Source organism: Clinocottus analis, unplaced genomic scaffold (genome assembly GCF_023055335.1).
Source record: "Clinocottus analis isolate CAN_PGR_092001 unplaced genomic scaffold, fCliAna1.0.p SCAF_23, whole genome shotgun sequence".
In the NCBI taxonomy this organism is placed as follows: Eukaryota; Metazoa; Chordata; class Actinopteri; order Perciformes; family Cottidae; genus Clinocottus; species Clinocottus analis.
In genome coordinates this window covers 5,490,002-5,515,322 of record NW_027175965.1, presented here as the reverse complement: position 1 = coordinate 5,515,322, position 25,321 = coordinate 5,490,002, and the positions used below count along the sequence as shown (strand labels likewise).

General features: G+C 40.0%; 2 protein-coding genes across 2 annotated transcripts; both read right to left on the bottom strand.

Annotated features, from left to right (window-relative positions):
- Window positions 1-67: 67 nt before the first annotated feature.
- LOC137793470 (G-protein-signaling modulator 2-like) lies at window positions 68-16,390 on the bottom strand. Its single transcript, XM_068589644.1, has 15 exons — window positions 16,259-16,390; window positions 10,222-10,443; window positions 9,915-10,050; window positions 9,382-9,521; window positions 8,656-8,779; window positions 7,320-7,435; window positions 6,319-6,474; window positions 5,318-5,426; window positions 4,912-5,077; window positions 4,395-4,492; window positions 3,735-3,920; window positions 2,677-2,839; window positions 1,798-1,983; window positions 1,601-1,716; window positions 68-962 (listed from the first exon to the last, which is right to left on the bottom strand). Exons 2-15 carry the CDS (start codon window positions 10,440-10,442, stop codon window positions 795-797), a joined length of 2,085 nt encoding a protein of 694 aa, XP_068445745.1. The 5' UTR covers window position 10,443; window positions 16,259-16,390; the 3' UTR covers window positions 68-794.
- Window positions 16,391-19,258: 2,868 nt separating this feature from the next.
- Window positions 19,259-24,724, bottom strand: si:ch211-262h13.5 (uncharacterized protein LOC571127 homolog). Its single transcript, XM_068590060.1, has 7 exons — window positions 24,494-24,724; window positions 23,292-23,402; window positions 22,747-22,834; window positions 21,878-22,044; window positions 21,333-21,440; window positions 20,715-20,801; window positions 19,259-19,816 (listed from the first exon to the last, which is right to left on the bottom strand). Exons 1-7 carry the CDS (start codon window positions 24,722-24,724, stop codon window positions 19,259-19,261), a joined length of 1,350 nt encoding a protein of 449 aa, XP_068446161.1.
- Between the last annotated feature and the right edge of the window lie 597 nt (window positions 24,725-25,321).

Below are 25,321 nucleotides of genomic sequence, written 5' to 3'. Positions count from 1 at the left end.
AGGAACCCAATGTTATTACACTGAAGATAAATCAAGGGTGAATAAATGAGTGAACTGTAAACTCAACAGATTTTATTTCTCGATCGTCAAGAGAAGGTTCCAATACAAAAGCTAAAATTACTTTTTTCTTTCTCCTCACATTAATTAATTCATTGTAATGTTGCAAAAAGTTTTTTAAAAAAAATTACATTTCTGGTGATGCCAATAATAACTCCACTCGTACAAGTCTTGAGAAGCTATATTGGGAGGCCAATAGTTACCATAAATGGCTTAAATAGTCACTACTGCTGTAGTAGCGGTGGACTGGACCTTTATTTCCCTAGAGAAAATGTTGAGTTGTTCTTGAAGAGATCAAGTCAAGATGTACTGCTCTTAAGCCTTAGAGTCACAAAGTATGGATTCCAATTTGCTTGAGATCGGTTCATATAATGTATTTCTTGTCCATCATCATAAAGCAGAAATCCCTTCAGCTTGGCTTATGTCCTTTAGTCCAAACAACACAACCCAGTTTGTGTGCATGGATTGATGCAGACGCCACCCGTAGAGGTCTCTGTGGCATCCCAGGCTGGGTGTTTTAATCAAACAAGGTACCCAGAGATGCCGTCAGACTTCTTAAAACAAGTCCATACGTCTTGAACGCCTACATTCCTACGTTAAAAGTCGCAGTGTTGTAATGTTTGAGGCCTTGATTCCTTATAGTGTCTATTGGAGCCTTGCACAAGTATTATGGTTTCAAAAAAAAAACTTGATAAAAAAATAATAAAAAATAACTCCGTGATTTTTCACTCCTGGAGTCAGTCTGGTTTGGATTGGGCTACGCCAGGCGGTGGCACGACTCGCTGCTCCTCCATCCTGTTGGACTGGGAACGCTGGATGAGACTGAAAAAATCTTCATCTGGAACAGTCGGTCCCTTAGTTTTTGAAGGTGGTGCAGCACACCTCTGGTCGTTCAGTCGGGAGCCCTAAAGCAGACGAGAGACGGCAATGAGTGCTATTGTAGGAGCTGATGCATATCAGGAGCACGAGGAGCCACATGGACATCACTGACAGTGGAACGCTCTACTAAATAAGGTCCATATATGTAACTACAATGTATAACTGCAAATGTTTGAGAGGAAATAAATCTGCCTATTTGGATGTGAGCAATAAATACTAAAAAAGGCACCATCGTGTTTGTGTCCAGTGCTGAAATGTTTAAATGAACCTTGTATACACCTCCCCACTCTGTAAATGAAAGAAAAGAAAATAGAATAACTGTACTGAACTTTCTCCAAGAGAGCCTCTGAGACTTTCAAAAAAAGTGTCTGTAAAGGATATAGCTCAAGCCTATCATCTCCAAGACGTTTCCAGTGAAGAACCATATAATTTGATACTAAATTTATGATTTTATCAGTGCACACATATGAAACCTGTCCACAGAGAAGCATATCATTAAACATGCTTAGAGAATAACGTTTATATTTATTTGTTTTTTTCCCTCAAATGACCAAACTATGTTCTTTTCAGGAGATCTTTTAACATTTATTAGAGTATTGACTGTGGAAAACTAAATGCTGCATGGTTGAGCAGGAGGCAACATACTGGATTTATTTTCCCCCACCTGGCACTTTACTAGCATATCGAAGAAGACATCATCCCCTTCAGGCTGCTCAGCACTGGCCTCGAGGCGACTGTACAGGGAGGGTATGTGAGATGAATCTGTACTGGAGATCGGGGCTGGGACGAGAAATGAGCATTAGCCACGGACTGAGTAGTGGTTCTGATGGAGAGGACAAAAAACCTGCAATACTTTGTCACCTTGAGGGGGGAGTTGATCTGTGCTGGAGGTGGAGGGTGTACGAGGCGGGTTGGATGTGCTGAGACGTAAGCCAGGAAAATGGCTCAGGCTGACTCGCTGGTCGTCCAGACGACGGGCCTGGGAGCTGGCCAGCAGCTCCAGGAAATGACCAGGATCCTGCAACGGTGTTTCGCACTCCAAAACAGCTAGAAACAGAGGTGATTATTATCTGGGTGGAATTTGTTATAAATGGTGACGGTGCGTTACAATCGGTAGCTGTGAGTTGTGCATGTTTACTCTGCTAACCAGCATTTTATTCTGATTTGTAGAAAAAAAAGACGACCACAGACATTAAATTCTAGAAGGATGAGATGTTATTCGATGAAATTTAAAGCAACGCTCCAACCAAAATCTATCCTTGAGGCACCCTCGTATACTTGCTTTTTACGGTTGGCTGTAAAAACTGTTCCATGAATGCTGTGATGAGCTTGAATTCACGGCTACTACAAGAAGAGTTCATCAATACCTATTTTCAAGATGGGTAAAAAAGGTCTACAGAAGCTGCAATGCTCAGTGAAGGATGACACCACACACCTTTTACAAAACACTTCATGGCAATAAACACAGTGTTTGATACTTAAAGCATCGATTTTGGGTGGCTTATTACTTTAAGTCATCTTTGACACAAACAACACAAAGGATGGCACAATATTTACTACGTGAAGGACACACGCTGCATTCACACCATAACTGACTCGCCACCAGGGCGGACTCTAAATATGAAGACTAATCGGCTTGCCTTTAAAGAAGGACAAACTTATAGCTTAATAAGAAAATAGCTTGTAACAGCTTGTAATAGCTACTATTACATATGGTGTGAACACAAGGGGCTGACTCACATTTCCTTTCAGCTACAGGTGGGGTGGAGGAGGGAGAGGGGCGAGCAGCGGGGGAGCTCTGGCCATCCAGCAGGGAGCACCTTTGGTCGTCCATTCTGTTGCCCTGGAAACGAGAGAGGAGGTCGAAAAAGCCATCCTCTCCGATAGTGTCCCGAGATCCAGGCTAGAGTGCAAAAAAAATAAGTTGATTTAATTTGAGAACAAGACTTTAGATTATTATTCCGATCAGGTCAGCAGGCGTTTAATGAAAACAATTGAAAGAAAAGGAAAGGATTAACAGCATGAACATCGTGAGCCACCTCTCAACTCCTGTTACAGAAGACACTTCACTTTTAGTTTTGGTTAAAACAATTTTCTCGTCGGATGCTTCGAAATAGTTGATTTTAGGGAAATACTTGGAAATTGTGCCAGGCCCCTACTCACTTTTTTCTGACAGTTGAGAGATTTTAGAGGAAAAGTGCCCTTTAGTTATTAATTAAACAGATGGACTGCTCTGATCTGAAATGATTTACTCCACTTTGTGTTAGACCTTTGGGAAGATTTTCAATTAAATTCAAAACAAGTGAAAGCTGGGCTTTCTTATTTTAGCATTCTGCAAAACAGGGTTGCACAAGAAAATGCAAGTTGTAGTCTGTGCAATACAAAGAGATGAAAAAAAACAGAAAACCAAATAGTTATGCTGGAGGATGAGTGAATATGATAATTCCTGTGTGTGTGGACAGAAAGAAGTCATTTCTTACACCACTCTAGTTTGTAATACAAAAAAGGCGTTTTCATTGGCTATCAAATTTTAAATTGACTAAACTTGTCTGTTTTATCCACACAAACTGAAGTCTGATATTGTTTTGGAACAGATGAGCCCAAAACAATCTGCCATTGCAACACAGAAACATTTCCTCATAACACCCTATGTGGAAAAAACTCTTAGGAAGTGAGGCTGTGTCATAGGTTACACGTTTCACATTTAACTTTGTCTCGAGTGTGAATCATCATTGCTCATCTTGTGGGTTCCACGGATGTTATGAGTGAGCACGACAGTCTAGTATATTTAGAAACACCTTCGGGGACACCGGCGCTTCCAGCTCGGGAGCAGAGTGCTCGGTGCGGTTTTCATCCTGGTCTTTAGGAGAGGATTTGGGGTTCTTCTGCTTCTTGCTTTTCAGCCGATGGAAGAGGAAGAGCTTCGTAGAAGCCTTGATTGTGTGGTTTTTTGAAGATCCAGGGAATACGTCCTCTTCCCAGTCCTGTACATTCAAAGTGCATCGAGATTGACAATTGTAATTGAACATCACTGACAGATTCATGTCAGAGGTTTACTGTTTAACCATGTTCACACTGTGGGTTGGGTGAACAGGTTATTGGGGAAAAAGGGAAATGTATTATGTTTTACATGACAAGAACAGAAGTCTCTTCTCATGTTGGCCCACATGTTTCTGCCTAAAGCAGAAGCACAAGGCTGACTTGGTTATTAATCTTGCAATTAAAACCAAGACAGTTGCGCAGCTCCAAATTCAGGAAAACTACAACCTTCGCTTTAGTGCACTCTCATTGTCACAACAGCAGCTAGTTGAAAAAAATAACCATATTATTTGCCGCGTAGATTATCTAAAAACTAAAATAACTTCAATCTATAATAACAAACAGAGTGGAACTTACAGTTGGACAATTTTATCTATTTTAAGTTAAGAAATGTATATATTAGCTAATGTCATACATACTGGATGAGCAGATGAATCTCCAGTTTGTTTCTTGTCAGGACTTGGACTCAGTTTCAGGTTCTCTGCACTGCCGAGTATCCTTGTTGAGGACTTGACTCCTGACAAAAAAAAGATACACAATTCAATAGTGTGGCCACTTAATATTTAAACACAACTTCTGCAACTACAGGAACATTGTATTTAAAGTGCACTGTGGAGTTTACGTTCATGTAGGACTGTGTCCCACATCACCTGAGTACACATGTGAGTGCATCCATAGCATGGCTAGAGGTAAAAAAAACAACACAGTAACAAGACTCACAATAAAAAAATGGCCTCTCCTGGAGATTGGAAACATTTAATTTTCTGTCATTTTACACATCTAAATTTGTGCATAAAGATTATTTTACAGTTCATGTAAATCATGCATCTAAAAATGCAATTTCACAGATTCACAAGTAATGCAATACCGTCTCAAAATGGAATCGTCAAAATCTCCTGAAAATTACATGCTTTTTTTTGAAGCGTGCAAATGTACCTTGAAGGCTGGCGTAACCCTGGTAGCTGACTGGCAGAGCAGAGCTATTAGTGTTGGTGTTGCGGAAGATGTTGGAGTGAATGTTGGAGTTGGACTTCAGCCCTACGACCAGCCGTAGGTCCGACAAGTTCATCCTGGCTGTCACCTCGCCACTTTTGTCTCCAGTCTGCAACATCAAAGCTATTGTAACCATATGACTCCAAAATAAGACAAAATAGAATATTTTTTATACCGGCTTTTCAGTATGTTTGTTTGTAAAATTCCTTCATGAATGTAGACAAACAAACACTGCTTGGGAAAAATACACTACTCATTGCTGTTCCCCATGCAACCACTAGAGGGGGGTGTGGCCTGATGGTAGCTACTGATTACACCCTTAGGGAGTAGGTAAACAGTAAACAGTCACCTCTTTGGCGATCTCCAGATGTTTCTCTGCAAAGTACATGGCTTGTTGATGATTCCCCAGGGCAGTGTGAGCATTTCCCAAACTCCAGTATGCTCTTCCTTCACCAACTCTGCAGCAGACACAAACAGGTTGATCAACTTTCGCTGAGATTACACAAAAACAGGAAAGGCAACTTTCATACAGTACAATCCCAAAAACCTAATCTTAACATGAGTTGGTACAGCTTGAATTCAACATGTTGATATTGAGTAAATTCAATATCACGTATGTGCACACATTTCACAGAGGCTACAAAAATTCTCCATTACTTTTTTCACAAATAAGTTTCTATTTATGGGATGAATATTTGTACGAATAAATAGACATTTTCAAAACCAATATGCACATAATTTGGATAGCTATCTCTATGTCTCTCCTATTACATTCATTTTAGACATTATATATAGCTTAAATGACAATGTAGCTGTGCAAGTTTATTTTAGCATAAATCTTGGTTTCTTTTCCTCAAACTATAAAAATAGACACAGCCTCCCACAATAACAAGAACAGCTTTGCTTTGTTCCTGGAGATGTTATAGTAGAAAAGCCTATAAACACTGACTTCATCTGTATGGTGAAGGAAAACAAGTTGTCATGCTGGCACATATTTTGATCAGCATTTTTACGTAAGAAGCCAATTTAAAATGCAACCTATAAAAAGAGTAAAGAGTGCTTCATAAAAGTTCCATTTGCATCTTTTCTAGCTGTTATGTGTTAGTCACATTAAAACCCATAAGAGAGACGCCAAGTGCTGTTTCTGTGTGACTTTCTCTGCTTTTTTAGTGTGTTGCTTTTTTAGTGTGTTGCCATTTAATTGTAGCTTCATGGGTGTTGGCAGTAATACCCCCAAATTGTGGCAGGTAATTAGTTCAGAGGCCACCCACTTTGAAACTGTTCATTTTCATTACACTTCGAAGACAGTTTGGCAGAAAGCTGACAACAAATGGCTTTAATTGCCAATACCTGTCATTGAGGTCCTGAGCAATGACCAGATGTTTGAGGTGGTAATCAATGGCTCTCTCGTAGTCTTGCAATAGTGTGTAGGTGTTGCCCAGACTGTAACAGGCCTGGGCCTCCACGGCTTTGTCCTTCAAAAGCCTGGCCAGCTGCAGAGTCCTCCTGGGGGCGAAACAGAAGAGGAAAGGCGGTCAAGGAATGTGTAGGGTGGGAGCAGGAGAATGATAGTCATCTGCTACTTTCTTTGTTGCAATTGTCCAAGATCCTCTATATCAAGAAAATACTGGATTAAAACTTTGGAATGTAATAAACTATGGCTGCTGAACAACAACATGTCTGTACAAGTCTGTGGCTGTTCGACAAGACTTTGTTGTAAACAAAACATTGTCTTCTTTATAGAACCAAAACCATAACACTTGTAAGCAGATTTAAGGATATTGTTATTTCCTCATGTGCTTATACACTTTTAATTGTGCTTATGGTTCTGCACTTGTGTGCATTTATTTGTGCTTACATATTTATGAGTCTGTGCTTATGTACTCTTGTGGGTTTTGTTTTAATACCATCAACCTGCCAGCGACTGCAGATAAAAATGAATCTGAATCTGGTGGCTCATGTTAATTATTAATGTGCATCGACCATTCAAATAAACATAAGTCATTAAGTGTTAATTAGTTTACGGTATTTGTCAGCAATGTTAACTTCTACTGTGCCCATACCCGCTGATGAATTAAAACCCATTCTTAAAATGGCCATAAACTGTTTATAAATGCTAAATAGGACATTAAAAAAAGCGTTTTAAAGAAAACCCATTCTTACATCCTCTTGCTTTTGTCGCTTAAACATTTACAGAACAAAGAAGAAAAAGTATTTCAGGATCAGGACTGTGTGAAAATGATTAATGTCATCAGTGCACAATTTGTCCGTGTATGATGGAGACATACAGAGATATCCGTCAAAGAGCATTACAATGTGAGAAAGGCCGCCAGCCTCACTTGCTTACTCACTTGTAATGACCAGCCGCCACTTCAAACTGGCTGAGGAATATGTGAGCATTGCCAAGGTTACAGTGGGCCCTCCTCTCAGCAGACTTATCCCCAAACTCTTTGGCGATGAGCAGCCGCTGCCAACATACAAGAGGGTGCACTTTACTCAGACAAAAAGAAAACATTGAGGAAATCAAGATGGACAAATCCTTTACAATTATGGAGGTGGGTGGAAAAAAAGGAATGTGAATAACAACTTTAGAAAACTGTAATTGTCATGGATGTAATATAAAATGCATAACTACGTATTCCTTAGCATATATGACCTGAAACAAAGAACCATTAAGCTATCCATGTCTACCATGTTGCACCGACGCGTTTCTACAGCACTGACAACCTTTTGTAATTTTACGTTACGTGAAGGTAGGGATGGCCACGGGACAGATTTAACCAACATTGCTTTTTACTGTTTTGGTGTAATATATTATCTTGTTGCTGCGTGTATCTCCTCTGCTGTCTGTCGGGGCTGAGCTCATCCAACTGCACGCACATGCACACAAGGCATACACATACACATGCAACCTGCGGTGGAGACAGTTAAGGGAACTGGGTGAAGTAATGATTACTAGATAACGATGACACTCCTTACGGTTTCATTCATGAGTAGAAAGCCAATACTTTATCGCATTAACGTGGAAACAAAAGCAACACTTAATTAAATCACTCGAGCTGCAGCCTCTCACCCACCACCGCTGTTTACACAAGCACAGAACGCACGATCGGCCGAAACAAACTGTTGGCTGAGAGAAAGCAGCCTTCTCTCTACCAGCGTACCTGCAGGCAATTAATCCACAGAGGACACAGAGAGGATTGACTGACACTATCTGATGTCTGTGTTCTTCATTATTAGCATTGAATAACTTCACTCAGGGATGTTATTTATTTTATTGACATTTTTGATTTGCTTTCAGTTATTAGTGACTTCAGATCGTGACTTTGTTGTGAACACGACCGTCACTGCGCTGGAAACAATATTTAGTTATGTCCTTATCATAAATAACTAATAATCCTATTCTGAGTTTGGTTGTTACTAAAAGCAATTATTTCGTCATGAAGAACAGAGTATTGATAAGAGCAGCTCTTAGTAAAGTCCCAGCGATACCTTTCCCAACCTGAATGGCAACATATTTCTGCAACATGCTTGGAAAGACAGATGAGGTTGTTGCTTGCATTCTGCAACCTCCGCACTAGAGGCAAGTCACACACTGCTCCTTTCACACAATGTGTCCAATATCAACTAATGTTACGAATGCATGGCATGTGTAGCAGACACTGAAGACACACATTTGCCACCAACCTTTTCGTGTGCATCTGCTGCTTTTTCAAAGTCACCCAGAAGATAGTAAGTGTTTCCCAGGTTACCATGGGTACGACCTTGGGCTGCCTGATCGCTTAAGTCCTTCACCAGGCACAGGTTTGCTCTGTGTGAAAATTTTTTTTAAAATAAAATCATCATCAAAGAAAGAATTTGGCTAATGAATTTACAAAAAGCAGAGCAGTTGGGCTGATAATAAAATATGGTCCTAAAAATTATTTACATTTATTTAAAATGCATTATTTGCCCAGCTGAAAGTATGTTTATGGATAATGCACAAAGATCGAGTTGACTGTTCACACATGAAACATTCAAATTAGCCATTTACTCGAGGAAAACTGAGAGATAAGGAAAAGAAAGCACTTCATCAGGAAAAACTGTAGTTCTTCTCAATGCAGTTTATCTGGAATGTTCCCCTGTTATTCAAGAACATAGACATTTATTTTGTAACTTTTTCAATCTTTTGTTTCTGTATTACTCAAAGATACATGATTTGAAAAAAAAAAAAAAAAAAACAATTCTTGTAATCTCATGTGGGTTGCGTCAGATGTTGGTCATGACAAAAACAAAAACTAACACCGTTTATTGTGGGGATCAAACCTGTGACTCTGCAGTTGAGGTCTCGGTCTGAGAAATGAAGTCATTCCTCAGGACTTTCAAAATAAATGCAAAACAACAAATACCCAGGGTTTGGCGATACCGACTCACTCATAGTACTGTGCAGCTTTCCTCAGGGCGATCCTGGCCTCCTCTGGGAACTCTCCTGGCTCGGCTCCAGTCCAGCAGATGCTCTTGCCCTTGGCGTGGTAAACGTTCCCGAAATTATACAGCGCCCGAGCCTGCCCAACCTACAGCACGCACACCAGATTTTCACAGACGGAAACAAGAGTGACCAGTGCTGTAATTACATACTTAAAATACACTGACACCAGACCTGCTTGTGTTTGCATGCGGGCTGGCAAACTATTCTAGATGTTGCTGTGCAGGCGCGTCGCCGTCATCGTGCACACCAAAACTATTCTGTGGCTGCCGAGCAAGTCATGTGGTATTGATTAAAAACCAATTTGGATCCATTCATTCTAATCAAAACAAGCAGGCATTTTAGACATTGACTGACCCTTTTAATTACAGAACAGCCATCTAGCGTCAGTTCATTAAGATAAAAGGACTAACGAAATGTTTCAGCCGCGACTTAAAATCACTTCCGTGTAGTTTTAAAATTCCACAAAAATAGGGCCCACCTTGTCATACATGGCTCTGGTGATCTCCAAATGTCTTTGACAACAAACCACCGCTTCGTCATACCGTCCTAAAAGCTTTAATGTGTTCCCAAGGTTGCCGCTGGCTTTTGCCTCACCAAGTTCATCCCCAATTGTTCTAGGATTTCAAAAAAGGAGAAGAAAATCATGGAAATGGCGATTTTAAAATGTTGCAGTGTTGTTATATATTGTTTGAAAGTTGTTAGAGAGTATCGTTAGAGAGCTTTAATCCTAAATGTCTCACGTTGGTCCTCCATAAAACAATTATTAAGGAAGTGAAACTGTTTACCTAGTAAGTGTGAGGTCATGGCGATGGTACTCCAGGGCTTTGTTATACTCTTGTAGGTGAAAGTAAGCATTGCCCAGCTGGCTGTAGATGGCACTAAGGATTTGAAGATCCTCTGTTCCAACCTGGATCGCAGACTCAAAGAAGGACACACCGACACGATAGTCACCAGACTTACAGAGCCGCTCGCCTTCCAGAGCCAGGTCCAGACATGATGCCTCCATCCTGCAGGGAAGTGGGAACTACGTGAGACACAAACTTGAACTCTGTGTCCAAAAGACATTTCTAAAATACTTGATACTACATAAGGATCAGTAGCTAAATTATAGCTACTAATCCAACTAACAACTAATCCAGAAAATCACATCATATAAAAGTTATGTATTGTTTTTCATTGGATTGTGTTAAAGTATTTGATCCCTGAGCAAAAAAATGACTCAGTTTTTGGTGGAGAAACCATTGCAAGGGTGTGACGTTTCTTGTAGTCTGTCACCAGGGTTTGTGCAAATCTCAGGAGGGATTTTGGTCCACTCCTATTTGCAGATCCCCTCCAAATCCGGATAAGGTCCGGATAATTGGCTAGGCCGCTCCCTGACTTTAATGTGCTTCTTCTTGAGCCACTCCTTTGTTTGCTGTATAATTTGGTCTGTCCAAAAAGGTGAGAATCTGATTGATTGATTCTTTGGACAGGTGTATTTTATGCAGGTAACAGTTGAGATTCGGACTGCTTTGTTAAAGCGAGAGGAATAATCTAACCGGTTTGAGGGAGCCAGAATTCTGGCTGGTTGGCAGGGGTTCAAACCCCAAAGATATTCAATAATACTTTACATCACATTAAAATGTCAAAGTAGGTCAGCAAATCTTCCATGTTTGAGAGACAAGAACCACCAAATGCTTGTCTGACAACTTATAAGGATAACAACAATTATTAAAGCCTTCGTTATTTTTTGTTATGTCAATCAACTTATTAATGAATTGACCTCTTATTGCCAATTTCTATATTGCCTTCAATAACTATATAGATACACAAACAGCAAATGTTAAGCAGAAAACCAGACCATGTGACGTCACAGACAAGAACGTTAAATCCAAAATAGAACGAAGCATTTACTGTCTTTAGTTGGCCTAAAATCTCTGAAATTACCCAGGAATGAAGATGGTTACATTAAACTATGAACACAAAGTCAACTCTTATGTGTCTGTGATAATGACTACCATTAAATAGTTTCCACACCCGTCGAAAAAAACAAGATCACCCGTTTTAGTCAACATCAAACTGTCGGTGTGAAAAAAAAAGAAACAGGATTGCATCATAGGATTGTAAAACAAATCCAGTCATGTATGGGTCCACAAGACAACCATCATTCACTTCATTTGAGTTGAGTTAAGAGTTGTATGTTTAGAAACTAAATGAAATCGCTTTTCTTTTACAGTAAGCGTACAAAGATTAAAATCGACGAAACAAAATTACATTTGTCAGCATCAATTCCCATTTGACTAATTACAGGTTTATGACTTTGACTTGTTTTTCGATATCTTAACACTCATCAAAACAAGAATGGGTTAGACAGCTAGCTCTCAAAGGGTAGCGAGAGTACTCTCCTTCCATGTGGACTATGAGCCCCCTGAGAGACCCAAAGTCAGGGCTCCTAGACAGACCGCACTTCCTCCCAGTCTGTCTCCTGACCCCTAAACTAAATTCTTTAGGAAATTAATGGTTACTGTTGTTAAGGTCTGCCGGCCTAAACAAACAAGAAAAACTATGTTGCATTTCCTGCATGAGTTATTTATTTCTTACCCTGTCACCTTATGTAGAAATTGCCAATTGTGGCTGCACACAAGTCACTCATTTCGTAGTCTAAATTACCATGCTTCCAGACAACAGAACAATTCATTACCTTGAGTCAATGCAAAGAGACATAGCAATCCTTAAGCCCACGTACCTGTTACCTCTGCCCATTCTGATGCACTTAAGACAGTTTGACACGACGGACATTTCAAGTTTCCCGATCACTTTCTGGAGCAAACACAGCTCTTTCTGCACAAGACCATTTACCTTCTCTTTCTTCACGTGCAAACACATAACGCACACAGCTACGGTGTACCAATTTCATAAAAATAATGAAAACGGGGCTCCCTTGGATCTGTTCCTGTCTGTCAAAGCGCCGTGCTAACCCGTGGTAACAGCAAAACAAAGGACTTAATCCGCTCAGCGTTCACATTGACCTTAATGGTCCGGAGCTGGGGCTAGAAACCTTTTGTTTTTGAGAGCACAGATTAACAATAAATTGTCCGCAAGCAGAAAAGAACAAAGAGAGAATGGTTTAGCTGATTGTCGTATTCCTCTATGACTTAGCCACTGGTAACCTGCATCTCTAAGCCACCTGATGGTGTGTGTCACTTCCAATTAGGCCGGATCTCAGTGGTAATTATAGCTACTTTAAGTGGCTCCAGTGAACCCGGAGGGATAGTTGCTTAACACAAAAGAGCATTCAGCCGCAGGCAGAATGGACAGGAATGTTCCTGTCGACCGGTCAAAAATAATGTTGCATCCATTTTAATGAGATGCATTAATTGTTGTTGGATTTCAATCAATCATTCTCAATGAAATCTTGGGGCAAATCCCACCAATCCCTTCAAAGCATTGTTGCATGTTACCTGATACATTATATGAATACCTGATATCAAATTGGTGCATATACTTATGTACTGTTAATATATGTCAACTCTACCCTACAATGACAATGTAGCCTGCAATCAGGTGCTGATCTCACAATTGCTTCAGTCATGCCATGAAATATTTACATTCAGGTTAGTAAAGACCTCCTGTGGTCTGCTCAGCATCCTTCATCAGATTGCTAATAAGGTGTCGCGTTACTGCCACAGAAAAACTGTTGTTTCTATCCACCTCACAGCTATGTGGACAAACAAATCTGTAAATATACCCATAAATAAATCAAGCACAAGCAGATTAAAATAAAGATATTGACTGCTATTTTGTTTTAATTAATTTGGGCTGCAAATAAAAAATATTTTTGTATTATGGATTAAACTGCCAATGATTTGTTCCAATCAATTGCTCGTACAAGCAGCTGTAACCAGGTTTTGGTTGAAAAAATATTTTGAAAAAAAATCTAATTAATGATATGTTGGATGAAATTGATGAATTAACTAAACGTTTCAAATCTAATACTATGAGGTCAATCATCAAAGTTAAAGACTTTTTAATCACAGACTATGAAGCACAAACATATGTAACTGTCTTTAAATAGCCAGCAATGAAAAAAGATAGTATAGCATTCATCTCATGTTCAGAAAGTACACAAAGATACAGTTAATGTGACACTGAATATGCAGCATACCTCTGGCGTACATGGAGTAAATGCTCCCTGTCCTGCACACAGGGCAGAGAAACGCCGCCACACATGACAGTCAGCCTGGAAGTCCCAACAAGAGCCAGACTGAACCACATGATGGATCCCAGTCAACTGTGACGCTAAGGAGATTTAAAAAATCTGGAGACTGACAAAGACTCGTCTCTGGGAAAGGCTGAAAACTGCCGCGCATGGTTTGCAAAAGACAACGCAAGACTTTAACTGTCATACAATACTATCTTTGTCCCGCCTCTTATCTTGAAACTTGAGCTTCGAAGCCAGAGTAAACATCCACTGACACACACCATCATGTCTTTCCACCAGAAACATCTTATTTCATTCATTCAATACGAGTCTTTTTGCGTGGATACAAATGGAAAAGCATTTGCATTAAACAATGCTCTATGGTTTAAATTCATTCGTTGATGCTTAAGTTGTCGTAAACGTAGAAGCTGTTTGTTCTAGAGCAGACATTATAAGTAACAGAAAATGTATTGGCAGCAGTTTGAGTAATTAATTATTTCCGTAAACTTCTTTGCAAAAAAATTAATTAAAAAATACTTGATTTTTCTTCCTAAAATGTGAATATTTGAAGGTTTTCTTAGTCTCTTATATAGACCAAAAAATATTTACTTTTATAAAACACCTGACATTTTGAAGAACAAATTATTAAAGATAAATTGAGAAAAAAACATGTACAGACTAATCAATGATAAATATTCATAAGTTGCAGCCCTTGTCAGTTTTCAGCTATTTTAGACAATGGCAAATAATGTACACATTATCAGATAAACCGGCACAGTGATATTCAACCTGCTATATGGTGCCGAATGAGTGTAAATAAAACACACACACCTTCAAACCAGTGCAGAAGGGATTAATCCTGTGTACCAAACTCCCACAAACGGAGTCTATCTATTCCCCACACCTCCTATTTCGATGATCATATGCTCACTGTGAGCTTTTTGTTTTGATCTTTTTGCACATACTGTTGCACTGAGGTGTACTGGAGTTGTTTGCCTCCCAATTGGCTTGAATGCGTCTACTGTTCTATGATCTCATTCACTGACTGACGCGCTTTCACCCAAAGACCTCAAGCTGACTTCATCATTTTTGTTGGTTGCATCATCCTGTAAACTCTAGACACCATAGTGCATGAACACCCCAAGGGTTCAGCAGTTACTGGCGCATCAACCACAAAGTCTGGAAACTCACCATGTTCAAAGTCCTTTGTAATATTTTAACTTTTTGACCTGTCTGCATGTTTTACATTGTTTTTTTCCTGTGGTGTTGTGGGTACTAGGTAGCTATCAGAGGAAAGTAAAAGAAAGGTATCATATGCTGGCAGCTGTCCTTGACAATCCCCTGGTAAACACAGGGTAAAGCTGCCGGAAATAATGATGAAACAAGAATATCAACAACACTGGGCCAAGCTGCTGTTGCATTTCCACAGTTCATTTGCAAGGCCTCCAACCACTAAGTATTGTACAATAGCTTCTCTAAACAAACAAATTCAGCAGGAACTGAGATCCCCCTGTTGTAAAAACAAAACAGTAAGAGAAAGTACCACTTTCAAACCCTTTCACTTTTAATTTGATCTATGTGAATGTATCTTTAGGTCAATGTTGTGGGATAATACATCTGTTAAGTTAAGACTATTGCTAGTTTAGATATCTGAATTGCTGAGAGGAATGATCTGTAGGTATTTTGCAAATGAAGTGAGAGCTGTTCGTTGCAGTGTTTTTTAAAAGTCTAAATCACATTATAAATGCTGTTACTTGATTATCTTTAGATGTTTAGTTTTAAGCTACAATTGAAAATTACTGAAAGGAAAAACAACTCTTGGGAAGCTCTGTGTCGTCATATAGTCACATATGCTAGAGATAAACCATAACCATTTCAATATGCAGACATCCAAATGATCCTTGTTAAATTAAGGGATGCTCTCGAAAGTGCAAACCATATTTTCTTTTAAACAAAGCTTCATTTAAAAAGGAACTATCATTAGAGACTCAACCCTAACCCTGCGTGGGAAAAGAGGTCACAAGCGAAGTAAAATTCCATAAATTAATAAAAACTCTGCTGCAACACCCTCACTGACGGCTTTTACTCTGTCATAATAGCCTTTATGGAATGACTGTGTGTGCTTCATCAAGAAATGAAAGAAGAATTAACATTGAAAATAACTTTTAAAAAGTTACTCAGTTATTTTAGAGAGCACATTTAAGTTAATACTTGCAATGTTGTGACCTAAAACTAGCAGGTTATGTCGTTACATGTTGTTTTGTTAGAGGAAAAATACATAAGCTTGCAAGTTGCTCAACTTATTACCAGTTAGCATTATGTCTCACGGTGACACATCTTTTATGATGATGACTGTTTGGGAAATGACATAGTAGAAAGCTGAAAATGAGTCGTTTAGCAGGAACATGCCAGCACACGCTCGCCTGACCCGTTAAACGGCAGAAAACTTTGCAGAGTGTGGAGACGTTTTGGTCTGCTAACATAAATACACAACCAAAGAAAAACTTAATAAAATAAAAGTTATACGCAGATAGGAACGTGACCTCACGTTGACGTGTTAACGCTTTAACGAGAAAAGGGGAGCGCGACAACATGACTGACACCAAAAAAAAAAAAACTTTGCAGGTATTCATTTCACCTACCTCAAACTGAAGCACGCGAACACTTCACACACATGGCTTTAGCTTCAGAAAATATTTCAACCAAATATTTCCACCAAAATCGTCTGAACGAACGTCTTCGCGCAGCTGTTTACTGAACTAGTCGCTCGAGCAACTACTAGGAAGATGACTCCGCTGCCTGGGAAGCAGAAGTTGAACAAGCCACTCCTCGCGCTGCAAATCTGACTCCAATTAGGATTCACGTTTGGTGCCTTCAGGTTCCATTGGAAATGTTGACATCATTGCTACTTAAAAACAATCGATCGATCAAATATGTGACAAATACGCTTTATATGTGGCGTTTAGAGGTTGGGGGGATTTTTAACCACTTATTGGTGACTTTAAGTTATCTTTTATACAGCAACATGTGGAAAATACCGGGAATAATACAGCAGCAAGTTGTAAGACGTGACAGATTTGAAGGTCTCTCCCGCCCTCTGTCGCACAAAGTGGCTTGTGTTTCCAAAATATAGCTCCAGCCCCTTGATTAATTAAACAGCTGACCTTGCCATATGAGTGTATGTATCTTGATGAGGGACATTTTGAGAAACGCTTGTAAACTAAAATTTTAGAGGTTAAAATTGTTAAAATGTCAAAATAAAAGCCTCAGTGCCAAACTCTAAAACTTTGATCTACAAAAGCACCCAACAGAGGCAAGTTATATACATATATTTAATAAGGTATCAGTTGAATCTGTTAAAATACTATGTTAAAAACAATATGTTGAGTAAGATATTATGACATCAAAAGGTTGATACCAGCTACTGAGTTGACCATATTGATTTTGTCCAAGATCAATAATTAACTATTAATCCCAACGTTTCTTGTTTGTTTTCCATTATACACTTTTTACACTGCTCAATTCACCCCATGGAAGCACATTTCAAGAGTCCACAACCCACAACTGTCACACACACACACGCACACACACTTATTTATCCTCATCTACAAGCCACATTTCCTCTCCTGACTTGACCAATGTTAATTGGAATTATAAATTTACTCAATGTTAATTTGCCTGTCTGTGGTTATAAAAAACCTGAGCATTATCTCATCAGGGCTTTGGCATGAAAGTGTGGTCTGTGAATAGATGTCTGGGCAGCACAACAGCAGTGTCACATCCTTTCACTTTTTTTCAAGATAGTTATTTTCGCCTTTTTCACTCATCTTTCAAACCGCCCTGTCATCTCTGTCAAAATTGTGTGCTCTGCTGTCCCCAAAAGAGTTTCCACTTTCCTTTAAATGAAGACAGACTGCTGCTTCTTGACCTGTGGGCTTTGCTCTATCTTGGCTATATGTTTCATGTCCTGATAAATAGGTCTCATCTCTGTATTTGTCATTGCTTTGCACTGTGCTCTGTCTGCTTATGTTTGGAGAGTGTTTTTTTCTTTTAGAGGGCAAGTTCCTGAGAAACACAGGGGTGCTTTGTTTATTAATGATCAGACTGAGTGACACTCCAGCCACACACCGGCCGACTTATTGCCTCTCCACTGCTTGTCTCGTCTGTGTCCGTCTGCTCCTTCCAATAGCTCTTGTTTCTGGGTAAACAAAGACATTTTTTGGGTGGCTGCAGGCTTTTCAAACTTTCCTTAGATGTTTGCACTTTTCTTTTGCCTCAATGCTATCTGACAAAGCATCGGCATTTTGCTCAAGAATCCTAAGGAAGCCTGACTTTTCCTCTGTTGTCTGTACAATGTTATACCTTTGAGCATTTGCCAATGATGATGAGAATTCGATTGTGAAGAATATGTTCCTTTCAAAGCTGAAACATTCCACAAAAAAATACCTGTAGAAATTAGCAATTTTGCTCAGATTCTCGGCAGCTGAAGGTCATAACTGAATCGTCACATGCATGAATTAAATTCTATGCGATTAAAGATAGCACTGTATATGATAATGTCTTACCTTTCAAGAACCTTTTCAGACATTTTATGTCAGCAGATCATGTATCATTGTAGAACAGCCATGATATTGTTTTTTTTTCCAGTGAATGTATTTTTTCACATCATTGAAATATGTTTGAACTCCCTCATAATACTTGTGCACCCCTTCACAATACACTTTGCTTGTCTTACAGAAATTTTTGTCTTCTCTTATTATCATCTTTATTATTTTTTGCCTTGTTTCGCAACAGTAGTTCACTTTTTGTGTCCCGTAGATTAAGAAAAATTATAAAAACATATTCATTGTCAGGGCATAATGTAATGTAAATTCAGGACATGGGTCGTAAGAATAAATTTCACCTAAATATTTTAGTGCTGTAACTAAATTAAATGAATCAATTTAACACATGACTGTCACAGTTTGTGACACAAATATATGTTCTTTCAATCAAATTGTTACGCCCAGACCTGGGTAGTTTTGTGTTCAATGTTTGTTGTGTTGGCTGTCACTCACTCTGTCTCTCGTTTCAGACTCCTCCCCCCTCGTGTGCCAGCCTCATGTGTGATTGCAAGCCCCGCCCTCATTGTTTCCACCTGTGTCTCATTCCCCTGTGTATTTAGTCTGTGTCTACCCTCTGTCTCGTGCCAGTGTATCATTTGTTTTTTGCAACCACATCCTGGTCTCTCGTGTCTGCTTTTGGGTCCAACCTCCCGTGGTCCTGGTCTTCCTAACACAAATAATCAACTTATTGTTTCAGCTTCTAAGAAATGCTGCTCCAAAATTTCATGGTCATTTTATCACTAAAATAGAAACCCTACAGGTATTATCAGACCGTTAACTAAAGTATGTAAGTTCATCAAGCAGTTGACAGAAGATTAAAACCAAGATTTATTCAAATAGTTATTCAAATAGCCTTTTTCAAATACATATGGTTGAAGCCTTGGCTGCTTTGGGAGCAATATTACAGCAGCAGCAGAGAAGTAATTTAATGACCAATGAAAAGAGATGGTATTCCTCTCATTAGTACAAATTATTACAAGCCTTCAGCAAGAGGGAGTGGAGCAGTTTAACGGTCCACCCCCTCACTGGCAGCACTAGTTAAACTGTAGTGTATCGAGCCGGACCAGGACAGGAGCGGAAAGGAGAGGGCCCACTGGGGAAATCAGACAGGAAGGTGGGGTTGTGAGAGGGGGAAGTCTCCACCAAGGCCTGTCGTTTCTTGCGGTCACGCTTCTGGTAGCGGAAGTTAAAGGGTGGTCGCCTTGCCACAGGGCCGCCGATCTCTTCAGAGGATGAAGAAAAAGGATCGGCACCTGGTGGCCGCCGTTGCTGGTTCACTAGATGTTCATCAGACTCACTGGAAGATGAGGTTGAGGGGTGAAAGGGGTTAACCACGACAGGGGGGTCAAACGGCGCCGGTCGAATTGACGTGGGGTCAAAAAGCTCGGGAAGAATGGGCGTGGGGTCAAAAAGCTCAGGAAGAATGGGCGTGGGGTCAAAAAGCTCTGGTTGAACAGTAGGGGGTGGTGTAGGGTCAGAGGGAACAGGCAGAGGATCATTCCCCGGGTCGTCGATCAGAGTCGGGAAGGTTGGGATCGCCGGGTCCTCGGGGAGGTCGTGACCTTGAGGCCGCACCGGCCTGAGGAAGTCCACATTCTGTAGACGAAGAGATGAGATCCCACTCAACTGATATTTTTAACAAACCCGCCCTTGTTGGCTGCGAAAACGAGTCTGAGTCAGGCAGTATTACTTGACACATCACAGCTTGCAAAAGGAGTGAGAAGACAATGTAATTATAGCACAGAAACATCCAATTTTAAATCTCACACATCAGTTCAAACACACACAAGCACAACATACATTTGAAGACACAACACCAGATATGACAGAGTAATTATATGGCCAGTGGCAATCATTCAGAAAGTTGAATTATAATTTTAAAGGTTGCTTCAGTAAAAACTGGAAACAAAACCGCATAACACATTCATCAAATATTTCCCATCCATTCCGTTATTATGTTCCTCGTCCCACAGAGTGAAGGGTCTGCCACTTCATTATACGTTTTACTGAATTATTTTCACTTGACTGACTCGCATTGTTTAATGCACTTGAATGTTCTGCTCTTTTTTTTGGGCTGTAAGTGCTAAACCTCTCTGCCTCTGTTTTCCTGTATATTTAAAGTGCTGCCAGAGAGAAAGAAAAATAATTGTATTTGGTAGTCTTTGAGTCAGATTTCACATTAAGTCAAAGTATTCCAGAGAATTTGATTTACTTTGTGTGTTTGTTAAGAAAGAACATGAAAGCTCAGGAAACTATAAATATGTTAGCAGCAGGTAGAGAGAGGATGGAGTTTAACCATGCTGGCCTCTTTGTTGTAACTTTGTCACACAACTTTCAAACTACAATTGCCACTGGCTTAATTCACTCAGATATGTATTGGTCCAAAACATACTTCTGACTGTTATGCACAGCACCACCAAAGCAAATACTTTGTACCTTGAATGCTATATGTTTCTGATTTTGATGGTGAATATTTTTGAACAGCTTCCTGTACCTGTGCTTTGAACATCTCACAGGACACCTGGACATCAGGATTGACTTCCATGTCTCCGTGCACAGATCCTGCACAAAAACCTGCAGTCTGAGAGAGACATTGTATTAATTTATTTACCGATATTGGGTCACGTGAAGTAAAAAAACAAAAGGAAAGAGCACGGAGAAAAAAAAGATCTATATAATAACAACATAATCAATTAAAAAAAAGGAGGACAGGTCCTGTCAGGCTTGTTTGATTAAAGAATCAATATCTGCAGCCTTTTATGGTTAAAATTAGAAATACATTTCATTTCATTTATTTCATCAAGTAATATATCCAGGAGCTGCATCAGTGATAGTAAACCATATGCTGGCTGATTGATGTGTATTCAAGTTTTCTGAACAACATTAATTAGCGTCAAACAGTGTCAGATTGTAAATACAGAAATCCATTTTTTAATTAATGGAGCACCTTCAGATAAGGTTGTTGTTCTTTGAAGAAACATTTCTGTGTCCTAACAGGATTAGAATGATATGCAACTCTGGTTTCTATGTGGATCAGAGTGTAACACTAATTTAGCATTATACTTATATTGTGTTTAGTCAATGTCTTATCTTTCCTGTCGGTGTTGAGTACCTCGGTGTCAGACTCGAGCGTCAGCCGCTGGCAGGTGCCTCTGTCTGTCACTCCCTCTGGACACTCTTGGACAATGTACTCCACAAAGCTGGCTTCCACAGGTACAACCTGAAACATAGAAAATAACATGGTAAAAAGAGGGGAAATTGCACAAAAAAACAAAGGCGTAATATAGTTGTTGTATGTAAAGGCTATCATCTTGGTTTTCGAGCACCAAAAAATGTTACCTTGGGGGAATTAAATAGCAATATTCTGAGCTTTCATCCCCAAGCGAACTATTCAGTTTCTCATTTTCTCGCCAAAAAGGCTTGAAGTGCCCTCCGTAACGTTTTGCAACCTTGTATCATTATGATATTTGTGCAGTAAAGGTGCTCATCTGGCACACAGGGGCTCAAAGGTAGACTGTTTCATCTGCTCATGTATGCCCAAAGATTTTTCTTGAGTGGCCTTTCCCAATAAACGTCACATTCAACACATTGCTGCGTAATAAAATCACCCCCCCGGAGTGTTGTTCGTTCCAATCAGAGTTAATAACGGGGTCGTACTTGCGCTGCAGCTCTGGTGATCTTCTTCACTCCCAGCCCTGCACCCACGGGTGACTGTCTCTTGTAGGTCGCCAGAGTGACCTGAGCAGCAGTCGCAGCCTGTGGGCTGTCCACTGGGAGCAGGGTGGGGCAGGTCGGACAGGTCTGCTGGAGCTTCTCTGGTGGATCTAAAGGGATCAGACACAGAGAACTTTATACAGCACCCGTACTGAATTACAACAATAAGTTATCGTGTGCAGAATGGGTTGGGCCGAAACGCATGGACAATGAATAAAAGCACTTATAAGAAGTATTAAGTACATTTGCAGTTTGAGCAGAGATCTAAGCATTCAAATTAACTTAAACTTTTGTGTAGGTTCTCAAGCCCTTCATGTCATATAAGAAATACATCTTTAAAGGTTTTTTATCTATTTTTGGGGGAGTTTTTCCTGATCCGATGTGAGGTCTTGGGACAAGGATGTCATATGTCTACTGATTGTAAAGCCCTCTGAAGCAAATGTGTTTATCTGATTTTGGGCAAAATAAACTGAATTTAGAGTAATAGACATTTTTATTATACCCGATATTGAAGTTTGTCATCGTGGGAAATGCACAGGTGTAATATATGAACAAAAGTTCTGTTCCATTTGTGCCAGTAAGTCATTATTGATGTTGTCTTATATTTTTGATAAGCCCCGCACACTGAGCAAAGTATTACTTGAAGTGAAATTAAAACCAGCACCAGTCGTTGTAAGATCAGTGAGATGCAACATTAATTCGTTAAGATACAAAACCATACAATAGGTCATACATCAAATAAGATAATCCACTTTAACAATTTAATGGTATCAAAGCTCCTTTTACTATCGTTTTGATACGTTCATTGTTACCTGGGACAAGAGTGCAGTCGTAGCTGTACAGGTAGGAGTATCCCTCTGTTGTGAGGAGCATGGTGGTGTTACAGATGCCAGAGATTTGCTGAAAAGAATCAAATATAAAGAAACTCCAGTTGTACTAATAAACACGATTTAACATAGATTTGGCAACATGTGACATACCTAGAACATTTCTAATTCAAGTGACTTTAAATGTGTGTGCTCTTGTGCTTCTATCTTTGCCATAACCTAAATTATGGACCTTTGGAGTAAGTATGTTTTGGGCGGTGTTTGGTTTTCTTTCTCCAAAGGAATGTTTGTGCGGTAAGGCCTTGGTGTTAAGGTTTAACGTTAGAATTAGACCGCTAAAAAGAAATACGCTTGTATCAAAATCTAAATCTGAATTCTAGATAAAGGTGTTTTTACAGTGTGTCTGTCTTAAAACTGCCTTTTTTTTGCATTGTGAAGGGACGGCATTAAGTCAGCAAGAGTTCTGATAAGGACAGTATAAGTGCAAACACGTGTACGCGTGTGTGCGTGTGTGTGTATGTGTGTCCTACTGTTTCCATGAATGGTCTGACGTCACACCGTTTCCATGGTTTTGGGCTGCCAATGGGACACTTGGTCTCCAGGACATCCAGGTCCAGGTAATACACATTGCCTGCTGGGCCCTAACAGGCACAATGCAAACACAAGCAATAAGAGAGTAGAGGTACAAAACCATCACCGTGTGCTCAGAATGTCTAACAGTGTGTTATATATGCACCAATGTTTGAATAGAAGCATTACACACACTTCATCTGTGGCTCAAGTCTTTCAAGTACATTCATTTGGTCAGTTACATCTTTAAGGAACCATTTGGGAGCGGCTGTGTGTAATCCTCCAGGATACTTTGGACAATATTGATTTTAGCAGTAGCACTGAAAACACATCTCAACCATTTGAGCAGGTGTAATAGCAGCCTTTCCAGGTCATGAAGTTAAAGCGAGACTCTTAAAACCTGATCCATCCCACAGCCGGGCTGCAGCAGCCTTCAGCGACTGACAGCATGAAGTTCATGAAGCCTGTTGTGTAAGTCTGTCCCAGCCGTCCTGTACCGACATGACCTGGACTTTTATTACACTCACTTCAATCCTAAAGGCCTTTTTTTCATGAGCCGTGAAAGAGGGCGGCTTCTCATTTAATGGCATAAAATTTGGTACCTCAATTTTATTGTTACATGAGCGACATGTGCTGATGAGTCATTCTTCACAAAGTGCAAACAACAACTATTTATTGTTGTTTTCATTCTTTAGTGTTTGCACACTAATGTAATTGCTGCTATTTTTTCCCGCCTTTGATGTACTTCAGCGGTTTCCAAACTAGGGTCTGGGGACCGCAATAAGTCCTTTAAAAAGAGAGTTTAATTTCATTATCACTTCCCCAGAGTGAGAAACAGCACATTGTGACAATGCAAGAGAGAGGTTTTTGATTAAAAGTGTGACTGTGCACAGTCATTTGTAACAACAAAACACAAATCTTCTCAAATGGGATCCCACCGACATCCAGATTGGCCACGGTTGGTTAAATCTATCAGTGTGTGACTTCCTTTTTTCACAGACATGTCTTGATATAACAACCACAACAGAAGGGAAAACAACCTTTCCAACCCACTGCCCCCCCCCCCAGCCCCCCTTGTTAAACATGAACAAATCACCGGCTGACAGAATATTACAACAACCCCAGGCAGCGTTTCCTACGGGACATTCGTCCCTGTACTGACCTGAGCGTGCAGGTGGACATTTGCAATGCGGTTGAGGGCAAACTTGTAGCCGTCGGTGCGATCCTCGTTGATATAAGTGACAGCCAGACGGGACAGCTTCTCCACTGGTTTGTCATTACAAGGTATGGGAGCGAGTTCAATAGGCGACAGTGCAAATCCCTCGCCGTACACACACAGAGTGTGAATAGATAGAGATAATAGCAGCAATAATGCGCAGATAGATCTGGTCATGGTGGCAGAGGTTCCACACAGGGGCTAAAAGACAGATCTGGTGTAAAGGTACGTTTGTTCTCGTGTGTTTGCGTTCGGTGCCTGCAGTGACTTTTGGAATGAAAACAGGACGGAGATGTTGAAATGATGCCAAGGACAAAGTTTATTTGATGTCAGAGGGCTGAGACTTGTGAATGGTTCCAGTGATTCCTGTAACCTGGGCAGCACTCTTTCCTATCCGACAAACAGAGTGGATATGTAATTCATAATCTTTATATGCATACAAACACATGAATAAAGGCTTTTTTGTTATCAGTCCTGGGGGTATTCTGTTTAATCCTGATGTAAAGATGCACGTAGGGCGTTCAAGAGGCCTAGTTTCAAGCAATAGTCCCTCTTTACATGATAACTTGTAACAAAGAATTACATTGAGCCATATTTTGTGGCTGCAATATGATCATCCCACCACAAGGTGTCACTGTTAGTATGGTGTACGGTACTGTAGGGAAATCTGGTAAAACTGTTGGTCCACCAGACAGAACTGGGTTAATGATTCACTGTTACCTACTTAATTACTTATTTAGACTTGCTGCTGTATTAGAACCTCGTAACTCTGAT

Coding starts and splice junctions, on each gene's coding strand:
- LOC137793470 (XM_068589644.1), bottom strand. CDS start 10,442: ATGGAGGCATCATGTCTGGACCTGGCTCTGGAAGGCGAGCGGCTCTGT. Junction 7,436..8,655: donor CAGCAGATGCACACGAAAAG/GTTGGTGGCAAA, acceptor GTATGTTGGCAG/CGGCTGCTCATCGCCAAAGA. Junction 5,078..5,317: donor ATCTGGAGATCGCCAAAGAG/GTGACTGTTTAC, acceptor TTGATGTTGCAG/ACTGGAGACAAAAGTGGCGA.
- si:ch211-262h13.5 (XM_068590060.1), bottom strand. CDS start 24,724: ATGACCAGATCTATCTGCGCATTATTGCTGCTATTATCTCTATCTATT. Junction 21,441..21,877: donor TCACCAGAGCTGCAGCGCAA/GTACGACCCCGT, acceptor TCTATGTTTCAG/GTTGTACCTGTGGAAGCCAG. Junction 19,817..20,714: donor GTGAGATGTTCAAAGCACAG/GTACAGGAAGCT, acceptor CTTCGTCTACAG/AATGTGGACTTCCTCAGGCC.